General features: G+C 32.1%; 1 protein-coding gene across 1 annotated transcript; it reads right to left on the bottom strand.

The window, feature by feature from the left end:
- Positions 1-4,469: 4,469 nt before the first annotated feature.
- On the bottom strand, positions 4,470-6,857 carry LOC100261008 (glutamate decarboxylase 4). The gene is made up of 7 exons (XM_002285232.5): positions 6,718-6,857; positions 6,442-6,646; positions 6,129-6,332; positions 5,812-6,026; positions 5,462-5,715; positions 5,321-5,373; positions 4,470-5,076 (listed from the first exon to the last, which is right to left on the bottom strand). Exons 1-7 carry the CDS (start codon positions 6,810-6,812, stop codon positions 4,567-4,569), a joined length of 1,536 nt encoding a protein of 511 aa, XP_002285268.1. The 5' UTR covers positions 6,813-6,857; the 3' UTR covers positions 4,470-4,566.
- Positions 6,858-11,350: the final 4,493 nt, after the last annotated feature.

The raw sequence follows: 11,350 nt of genomic DNA on the forward strand, positions 1-11,350 counted from the left end.
GTGGCGCTGGGGCTGGCCCCGGCCCCGGAACTTATTTCAAATTGAAGGCTAAAGCTCCATTGCACCAATTGAAGGATCCCAATTACATTATCTTTTATCAGCATGCACGTCATTGTATTATAAAGTCTGTGAGAAACTCCGGATACAAATAAAAACAAAAATATATATATTTTATTTTGACAATCTTTTTCATTTTGATTCTTGATTTGTTCTTTCTCAAAACGTAACGCTTAAACTGTGTGGGGCCTTTTTCATTAACACAAATGAGATGATATCACATCAAAATCGTCAACTGTGATGCCTTGTAATAGAAGGCTTAGATAATTTTTAATATAAAAAGCAAAAGCAGTGAAGGAAGTGGGAGATTAGAATAGGCACTGTCAGCTTTCCAGGGGGCCAAAAGTTAATGGACTGGATTTGTATACGTACAAATATTTCTTCCTGGGTAAATATGGCTCAACCAAATTCTTTTAATTTTAAAATAATTCATATTTTCAGAATAATAATAACCAGAAAAGTTGGGGTATGATTGCTACAAATGCTATTCACCAAAATCCCAGAAAATACTTCTAATTTAGGGGAAGGTTCCCAAGGAGTGCCAACTTGACCTCAAATAGTTAGCAAATATTTTAAAGCAGCCCAGGTGGATAATAATTTTTTACGTTCCATGATTTTCACTGCACTGCTACTGGGGAATATTTTAAATTTCAATCATTTGCATGTTATTCTCCGGAATAAAAAAAAATTGAAAACATCCAACCGACCTTAAACCGTTCAACGAACGAGCATATTTCCAGGGCTAAAAAGGAAAGGCATAATAATAGGGCAAAAAAGTCATTAGAACCCATTCAACTTAGAGACCAAGGATGGAATTAATTACCAGTCCCATTCAAAACCGCAGCCTCATTCAAACATACCCAAGTTTTTGACTCGACATTTAAAAAATACTCAGTCGTATGCTGTTATAAATCCAACATGTTGTGCCCAAAGAATAATACAACGGAGGGATTTACAAAATGCTAGGTCATGTTCATTGAAATTCTTGTCATTTTGGAGCCGAGTCAGATTGGAATTCAACCCTTAAACCAAACCGGTGACGAGGTAAACACATAATTGTGATCCACGAGTGTTGGAAAAATTGGCAGAGATCAACCCCAGACTGCGGAATGGTCCTTACTCAAGGGTGTTCTGTGACCAGATCAATCTAACCTTGGTGACGTATGCGTTTAAATGTAATAAAACTCTTCAGGTTACCATTTTGTTTTTCTATTTTAATGATTATAAATCACAAAAATATGATAAAAATCGAATGTCCCATAAACAGCATCTTCCTTTTTTGGATGCAATCTGAAATGGCAAAGAAACTTCTCCTAACAAAAGAAAATTCCTCTTGAATGCGTGTAAGGTCGGAGAGAACGGAGAAGAGACAGGTAGGAACGGCATTGCAATGTGCCCGCATCATTAAAGGCGAAAGCCCCTAGTATAGCCGATTACGGCCGGAATAGGCCCACAGTCAAAATTGGTGGTTTTGGGCGTTTACCGAAATGCGGAAGAGGGAAACCGGCAGCTGCCAGTCAACCCTCTGAAACTCGAACCGACGCGGCGAATCCAGTTTGCCTACTCTGACTCTGCCTCAGACAGTCGGTTAAACCAATAAAAGTAGAAAACCGCTCAAGATTTTGAACGCATTCTCATTGGATGTGGGTTGTGGGTTGTGGGCTGTGGGCTGTGGGAGAGTAAGCGAGACTCAGTCTGCTACCTGCCCTCATTGACCCCATCTCTGCGGAAGGTCTCAAATTTTTATCTTATTTTTTTAAAAGGTCAAGTAAACCTTTTAAAATAAAATTTAAATGATGACTTAAATACAAAATCACGACCATACGTTTCATATGTTTATTTTTTAAAACTTATGTTTTATGAATTAAAATAAAACAAGGGAAATTTTTTAAGCTAAGGTGGGTGGCTGCTCTCAGTGTGCCTTTCATTTCCCTTATTATATTCTAGATGCTTTATTTTAGTATTGTTTTTTTTATGGTCACAATGTCTTCATAACATGCTTCTTACGAAACTTCTCATCATGTCTTATTCTTAAATTAGTTTCTATTTTGCACTTGTATCTAAAATATGCAATAAAACGGATTCCACATCTTAACCAATATTGAAAATTATTTTTTAATTAAATATTTTTAAGTCGCGTTTGTTACGTGTGAACACAGAGTGATAATAGTAGGTTGGTGATGTTTGTTTTTTTTTATTTAATATTAATTATCATTATTTGTTTTTAATTTTTTTTACTTATTATTTATTTTTAAAACTTTTTTTATTGAATATAAAAACTAAAATATTTTACTTTTTGATTAATGCTTAATATAAATAAACTAATAAAAGAAAAAATAATTTAATACTTAATATTATTAAGTTATATTTAAAATTGAGTTAAATTAAATTTTATTTAGATTTAATTAAATGAAAATAATTTTTTATTTTTTATTTTTATTTTTCTTTAAATATAAATAAATTTGATGAGTCCAATGTTTGAATTCAGATATTTCAATTTTAATGATGGATAACAATGAGAAAAAGAGGAAAAAATACTTAATAATAATATTTTTATATATGATTTAAAATAATTTTTTTAAACGTGTAACAAACAAACAATAATGATAAAAATTTCAAATCGGGACATACTTTCTAATCGCTTAATGAAAAAGTAGAAAAAAAAAAAAGAAGTTTCAAATCTAATTGCAACAAATAATCAATAATCTTAGGTCTAAAATTCTAATAAATACCCAAAAATATATAAATTAGAAACAACAATTTTTTTTTAATAAACCCTCAAGATGAATAGGTTTGATTTGATGGAATCATTGAGATCGTGGAAGACTTAAAATAAAATAATAAGTTTAACATACTTTATATTATTCTCAATAGCTAGTAATTTAAGTTATTCAAATATGTCACTTTTCCTTCCCATGTGTCATGTTCCTTAAAATAATTTAATTTTTTTTATTGATTAACATACGGGTGATTAAATGATTAGGACCTAGAAAAAATGTCACAAAAAAAAAAAGAAGGAAATATCACGCCCTAAAGCAAGGAAAACACACGGCAAAAAAATCATCGAAATATCAGGAAAAAAAATTCTGAAAAAAAAAGAAAAAAGAAAAAAGAAATAAAAAGTCAAACTCCCGGCTGATGGCGCAGCAGTATTTTTCCAATTTTTAAAATGAAATTTTGCCCATGATATTTTATTTTAAATTTATATATTATCGTTTAATTCTTAATTTTTAATTTTTTTTTTCATATTTGTCACATTATTCCCATTTTATTTATTACTTCACTTTCAATTATATATATATATATATATCCTTTTATTTTAAAATATGAAAAGATAAGTTTATTTGAAAATAAGTAAAATATCAAAACAATTAATGAAAAAAAAATTTCTTATATTTTATAAAATATAAGTTTACAATAAAAATTAATATGATAAGATAAATTATCAATATAAAATTTAAATTTTTTATTGAAAGTAGTATTTGATGTTTAATATTTTGAAAAGATTTCATGTTTTATTCAATATGTTATGTTGAAATAAAAGTAGTTTTCATTTTTTAAATGAATGAATATAGTTCTATTAAAGGAATATATAATAATTTTATTAGATTTTTAATATATATCTTTGGTTAAATTTACTATAAATATACTGTTTTTTAATTTAAATATTTAAAAAGATTAATATCTTTTATAATTTTATGAAGGATTTGTAATTGGAGTCAAAGTGTTAATATTTAATAAGTTTAAGTGGTAAAATGTCAAAGTTTTAAATGCTCAGTCAAGGTGTAAAGCACTCCCCCTTAATTTAATTATATATATACTTGTAGTAGGGGAGGTGGAACAAAATGATATGTAAACCGCATAAGTTCTAAAGAAAATTTTCAAACCTCTAATTCATTTATTTAATTCCAAACACATCTCATTAAAGACGAGGTGGGAAAAGTACCTAAATGTCATTCTCATTCAATAAAAATCAATATTTTTATCCTTAATGGAGACTAATGTTATCCATCAAGACTAATGTCATCCATCAAGAATGTTTGAATGGTAGTTATGCATAAAAATATTTCAAACTTTGGATAAAATTATACTTATTCAAAATTATATTTTTGGCCCTTACTTATCAACCAAGGAATTCATCAAAGTATTTGGACAAAATACTAATTTCCAATTATAAAATACCTATAATAAAATTTTTTTATGTGAATGTGTTATACAAGAAGATATGAGTTAAAAGTATGTTTCGTAGCTTTGAGAATAACAAAGGAATGTTTTGGTCACAAAGTCAAGATATTTATTATTTTGTAAAAGTAACCTCTATATTTTTTAAAATTACAAATACAAGAAAATGTCATCCTTGTTTTGAAAAAGTGACTCACTTCTTTCAAAATATGGATTAGAGGCATAGCAAGTCCAATAATGGATGTTTACCATATTGATTTTATTAAGCTTGGGAAAGCTTTATTACATACGAAACACCAAGCACCAATCATTAAATCAACTTCACATTCAGCAAACCCCTTTAGTTTTACCATCCATTATGGGCACTTGAGTGTCAACAGTTTCGGGTTTATCATGCTTCCAGTGCACTGAAGCCGCCGGTATGTGTAGAGTTCCCTCACCTGCATTCATTTCACTCTCATCTGCCTTCATTTCCACTGTAAGTCTTATCATTGGAACACTACTTGCTGCATCCGTGACCTCCTTCAACGCAACTCCAATGTGGAAAAGCAACTTCTCAACCAGCTGCCGCCCAAAGTCCTCACGAACAACCACCCGAAGGACCGTGACATTCTCCGCATTGGCTGGCATCGTGTAAGCTGGAACAATCCACCCGTAGTTCCTCAAGGCTTTTGATAATCCGAATGCCAAGTTTTTACGATCGTTACCCTTGAATGCAAAGGCCACGACGGGTACTCCTTTCTCCTTTGAAATTATTTGGAAACGCCCTGTTTTCTCCAATCCCTCTCGAAGTATCCTCGCACTTTCCATGCAGTTGCTCATCACTTTCTTGTATCCCTGTCACGCATTTAAAGTAAATGAAAATTATGGAGTTTGATGATCATATATTAATATCTGATCAATATGAATTCGATTCATTCAATATTCTATAGTTAGTTAGCTACCCAAACAATATTAATATCTGATCAATATGAATTCGATTCATTCAATATTCTATAGTTAGTTAGCTACCCAAACAATAGTAATATCTGATCAATAGATCGGAAAAGAAGTGCAGCAGTTTGGGGTTGTTCTAGTTTACCTCAAAGCCCATGCGCAAGAACTGGTAGTATTGTGCAATAACCTGACTGGACCCTGCATTGTCCACAAGTTTCGTTATGAGTATGAATGTGCTTGCTTCATGTATTTTAATCACACACTGTTAATTTGCAGTTCTACTTGCCCTTGGAGAAGTTGAGGGTGAAGGTGGGTTCATCACCACCAAGGTAGTTTATGTGGAAGATGAGTTCTTCAGGCAATTCCTCTTTGCTCCTCCAAATGGCCCACCCAACTCCAGCGTAGACAAGGCCGTATTTGTGGCCGCTGACATTGATGCTCTTCACCAAAGGTAGCCGGAAATCCCATTCCAGTTCTGGGTATAAAAAAGGAGCCACAAATCCTCCACTGGCTGCATCCACATGAATTGGGGTGTCCCACCTGTGCGCAAAGCAGAAGCAATTATTATAACTACATGATTCTGTATCACACACAAGTAATGACTGTAATATAATAGGAGGCTAGGCAGGCTCTGACCCAGTTCTCTTGTTCTTTTGAGTAAGGAGAGTGTTCAAGAGCTTGACATCTTCAAATTCACCATTGAAGGTAGAACCCAGGATAGCTGCAACACAGATGGTGTTCTCATCCACCATCTCCACCGCTTTCACCGGGTCCATCACATAGTACCCTTCTCTTAGTTTCACTTCCTTCAACTCCACTTCAAAGTATCTTGCAAATTTCTCCCAACAAACCTATGTAAAAAAAGGCCAAAAGGGAAGGGATTAAAGCTTGTGTATGACCTGAATAAGCACTTCCAATTTATTAATTTGGATTCAGGGCATATATATGCCTACCTGAACATTGGCACCAGTAACAATATTAGGCTTGTCAAAAGGTTTCTTTTGCGCCTTTCTCTTGTTTTGCCACTTCTTCTTGAATGCCAATCCGGCCAACATCATTGCCTCTGAGGATCCCACTGTCCCAACTCCAACTGCTTGTTTTGTCTGATCAGCTGATGGAGCGTTGAAAAGTTTTGCAATCATGTTCACGCACCGATTCTTGGAACAAAAATGAACAGAAAAAATAAGAACACTGTTTGATTCCATTGTAAGCAAACACACACATACACATGTAAACATATACACCCTCGACCTCTCTGAGTCTTACCTGAAGCTCAGTTGTGACTGGGTATTCATCCATGTCTACATAATTCTTGTTGATGGCTTCTGCCATCAGCTTATCACACTCAGGTTCCATCCATGTGGTGACGAATGTAGCCAAGTTAAGCCTGGGAAGACCATCTAATAGTAATTCATCGTGTACTATCTGGTATGCTGCTTCTTTTGGAATCGATTTCTCCGGCATCTTATACCTGAACACCAATTTTCTCAGTACAACAACAGTAGCGAATTATCAAACTCTATACATGGATAGAATTCAAACCTTGGAGGTGGGTCCTGAACATATCTTGATGCAAAAACTGAGCTAACAACGCTGGATGATTCTTCTTCGCACCCCTGAACAACTGAGAGAACCATCCTTGGTTTCAAGTTTCGACAGTCTTTGGAATGGTGTATGTGAACAAACTGATTGAATATGAATTTATACCAAGTGCCATGACTCAAGCAAACTGCACAACAAGGGTAGATCTAGACAAGATTCTTTTGTACTTAACTTACTGCCCCAATATTGCTTTAAGTGCTGGAAATCGTGTTATCTACCTCTTGGTTCTTCTTGAAGCCACCAATTCCACATGTGTTCCTTTCTGGGAATGTGTGGGATTTCTTTCAAACAAGGATTTCCATAAAAGCTACTTACTATTTCATTAGGCATACCAACCCACCCTGTTGAACTTACCTTAAAGGATAGTTTACCCATATCCAGTGTGAGTAACTCTCTTCAACTCAACAGAATCTTGAATTCCAATTACTTGGAACTTAGGCAACATACGTTCTCTTTTGCCATTGGACTTTGTGCTTCTTGAATCCGAAGTCTTACATATACTGATGTACGACATGGGTTTAAACTGAAGGGCTAAGCTAGTATGAATTTTAAGGGAGGGCAGAGACTTCACAAATTTTTTCAGAAGGGTTTTGTTTTCATTATCCAAATTTATTCTGATCGGAATCTACTCTGCTTTTTCCCAATCCACGGACCATACTTTTTCTTAAATTTCTGGATCCTGTTACAATTCCTGCCCTCTAACTTGGAATTAAAGCAACTACTTTTACCAACAGCCTCAAGAAAACAAAGCAGGATTCATCTATTCCCATTTTAGAAAGAAACATTGGTCGCATTCCAAATCTATCCAAAAGACTAACAGAACGCTTCCTCTGAGTTCTTTGGAATTTTCACCCAGATCAAGGCGAGATTCAAAATGTCAAACATAATTTTCAAAAAAGTTAGAAATTATACTCTTGAAATAAAAATATAAGTTACATATATTTAGATAGTATCATGACCAAAAGGAGCCATGTAGTAGACGCATCTATTTGCTTCTCTAAAATACGTGTCACTGGTTTTCAACTTACCCATTATTAATTATCCATAAGATGAGATGACTTAATATGCTAGCATATATGCAATGTTCCAAAAAAAAAAAAAAAACTCTATTCATTTCTTTAGTATCATATAAATCTATAAGATAACCAAAAGTATCAAGTAAGAAGTATAGAAAAATAAGTTATATAAGTTCCAAATCACCAAAAACTTCCTATACATTGAGCATTTTCCAATCTCAATTCTCAATCATTAATATCATTAATAGTATCACTATTATCATACTCAGAAGCCAATGATTCTTCACTTCATCTCTTTTCTTCAACTTCTTGTAATGCTTCATCTTCATCTTCATCATTGCCTTCTATAAGTTTTTCCTTTCCTTTAGTTTTTTGGTCCATTGTAAGATCTCTAGGTCCTACAGATAAGTAATATAACCAATGTGGCTAAATGAAAGCATGAAATATTAATTAAAATAAACTTCATACTCATATTATATGTTTCTTGATTCTTAGCTCTCTTCATTTTTCAGATACCTTTTCCTTTTTCAATGTCAAAACATTCACTAACATTTATCTATGTAATGTCTTTGGATAATACTGCATCTTCTCTTTAGTAAATCCACTCATTATCAGATTCTATATCTAATAGTGAAATTGGATCATAAGTTTTACTCTCTATTGTACTTAACAAAAACAAGTGCATTCAACCTTTATTGTTTTAATCGATTTCTTTTCTTACAATGCACTTATTTAAAGATTTGATTATTTTAAAAACCCTACAAATCAAATTTTGATGGTTCTTGTTCACAATAAATATAAATTTGCATTATATTTCATACTTAATCAAATGTACTCCAATTTCTTTCACAACTCATGGTACTACAAATTAGGCTAATGATGCGAATGGAAAGTTGTTGCAACTCTACACAACATTCTCTAAAAGATCCCCACCACAATGCTATCAAAATTTAAAATCACATTATTAATTACTATAATTATTTAATTAACACATTGTTTCATATCATTTTATTTATATAATTTACTACTTAAATTAAATTTACCTAGTTGTTTTTTTATTCCTTATTCGAATTGTAATGCCTATTTCGAATGTCTTGTCAATTTTATGGAAGATATTTAATTGTCTATCCATTTTTTCTCTTGTCATAGGAGGATACATTCGTTGAATAGTTCCATAGGCCCCATTTTAATATCATAATTCACATTAAAACCAAGAAAATAATGAAATCTACATTATAAATAAAAATTTATTTATTAAAAGTAAAAACCTAAAACAACTATAGAAGAGACAAATATACTGAGAGTGCAAATTATATAAAATGTTTACTTTGGATTAAGATAATATGTAGTTGCATGTAAGGGCTTATACAATTGCATATCTCATCTTCTATCAACAGTATCCCAAAGAGGTTGATAATTTTTTTTTTTCACTCATGAAAGATTTTTCGTATTTGTTTCTTTGCCTTATCAATTGCTTCATAAATATATCCTATAGCAGGTTTCACATCCCCATCCACAAGTCTAAACACTTTCACTAATGGTAGTACTCACTTCAAGTGATATTTAATGAATGACCAAAATATCTAATTAGTTAGAATAATATCCCTAACTTTTGTGTCATTTGCCTTCTTAGAGTATTGGCTCTTTTGCCATTCCTTAGAAGCAAACATTGCCCTTAATCCAATTTTAGTCTTATGCAAGCACCTCAAAGTCAAATATGATGTTGCAAATCTTGTAACACCGGCTCTCATTGATTCTTTTTTCTTGGTGTGCTTCCTCATAAGATTTAGCACCCAAGAATATCTCTAGATGTAGATTGTAAATTTTCTTGTTTTAGACATTGTATAATTATGAATAGGAAGATCTTCGATATTTGTTAAATTAAGGTCTAAGCAATGGGTGGCACATGGAGTCCAAAACAATTGTTTTCTTTTTCTCATTAACATCTCCCCAACTTTCACATATGTTGAAGCACTATCAATTACTACTTGGACAACATTTTCTTCACCAATATCATCTACCATTATGTCTAAGAGTTCAAACAAATTATTAGCATTTTTTGAGATGTTCGAAGTATCAATATTTTTTAGAAAAACAATCATTTTTGGACTATTTATCAAAAAGCTTAATATGAGTGCAACCATCAATCCATCCACCAAACATTCTGAGTGCAATCGATTTTCTTCCATTCTATTTTGTAACTTTCTAACAAATCCTTATTTATTATTTTCATTTTATTTTAATGTAACTCTTACCTCATGATATGAAATGGGATTTAACCTCTTTCCAAATGAAGTAATAGATTCCAACATTACTTTAGAATATGAGTCATTCACCAAATTGAAAGGAAGAGCATTTGCATAAGGACATTTACAAATACCTAGACATGCATCTTCCCGGTTTTTTTTTTTTCTTTAACATGATATTAATGGTATTCTAAGATGCTACAATTTTGTCTTTTCTAGCTTCAACAACTTGTATGTCATCTTTGTCCTTAACATGAACATCTACTTCTATCTTCCTATCACTTAGTAAATTTTTTAAAAATTTAGTGACCTCCTTGCTGCACTTAGTACAAGGAGCAACCTCTTTATGATTTCTCGCCAAATGATTTTTCATCCTAGAAATGCAACCCCAATAAGAGTTCAAACAATGTAAACATTTCAATTTTAATCTCCTATTTTTTTCTTCGTCAACTTTTTCACAATGATCCCAATTTGGATCATTAGCTTTCACTTTAGAATTTTCTTCCATATCAAGCTTCAATAAATATATATATAAAAAAAGTATTGGTGTAATTAAAAATAATGTTAATTATAGGGAAAAAAAAAAAAACCTAAGACTCTAAGATAATTAAATAATTCTAAAAACACATTTTAATAGCCCACATTTTTCATTCTAACTTGAAAGAAAAATATAAAATAATGAATTTAATAATGTATATGAGGTTTATACTCTTAGTTGTTAGCTCCATACTCCTATGGTTTGACTTAACAAAGACTAACATAGCTACCAAAAAACCCTTTTATATAACGCAATTGATTTTTCTATGCGAAAACCAAAAGCCTTTAATGTAAAACAAGGTCTTTCTCATAGCAAAAATGAGGAGAAAATCATGGAGAAGAAAATGAATAAAAGATGAGGACAAAAATTAAACTAAATGATGACAAAAAAAGGAAAGGAAAAAAAAAGAAAAAAGAAAGAAAGAGAAGAACTAAAGAATGAAACACTCAAAGAACTCACTTCATGGTAATATTACTTATGTTTTTCTCTTTCCATTCTATTCTTCACTTGCCTTCACCTTACATTTAGGGATGATAACGGGACGGGTTTTTTCGGGTACTCACCTCGCCCTGCCCCTAGTGGGATGAGGTTAAAATTTATTAAACGGGTTTGGGACGGGTATGAAATTTTTTTTTTTAACCCGAGGCGGGTTCGGGTATTGCCCCATCCTGCCCCGCCCCGCCCCGTTTACATATAAATTTAATTTAATTTAATTTTAAAAATAATTTAATTTAAAATTTAATTTTACTATTTTTAATATATAGATAATAATA

The sequence above is a fragment of the Vitis vinifera genome, chromosome 1, assembly GCF_030704535.1.
Source record: "Vitis vinifera cultivar Pinot Noir 40024 chromosome 1, ASM3070453v1".
NCBI lineage: Eukaryota > Viridiplantae > Streptophyta > Magnoliopsida > Vitales > Vitaceae > Vitis > Vitis vinifera.

Bases quoted from the DNA above. Each gene is read 5' to 3' on its own strand.
- LOC100261008 (XM_002285232.5), bottom strand. From the start codon at position 6,812: ATGGTTCTCTCAGTTGTTCAGGGGTGCGAAGAAGAATCATCCAGCGTT. The intron at 6,027-6,128 runs GTAGGCATATAT...TTTTTTACATAG, and splicing joins TTACTGGTGCCAATGTTCAG to GTTTGTTGGGAGAAATTTGC. The intron at 5,716-5,811 runs GTCAGAGCCTGC...CTTTGCGCACAG, and splicing joins CAAAAGAACAAGAGAACTGG to GTGGGACACCCCAATTCATG.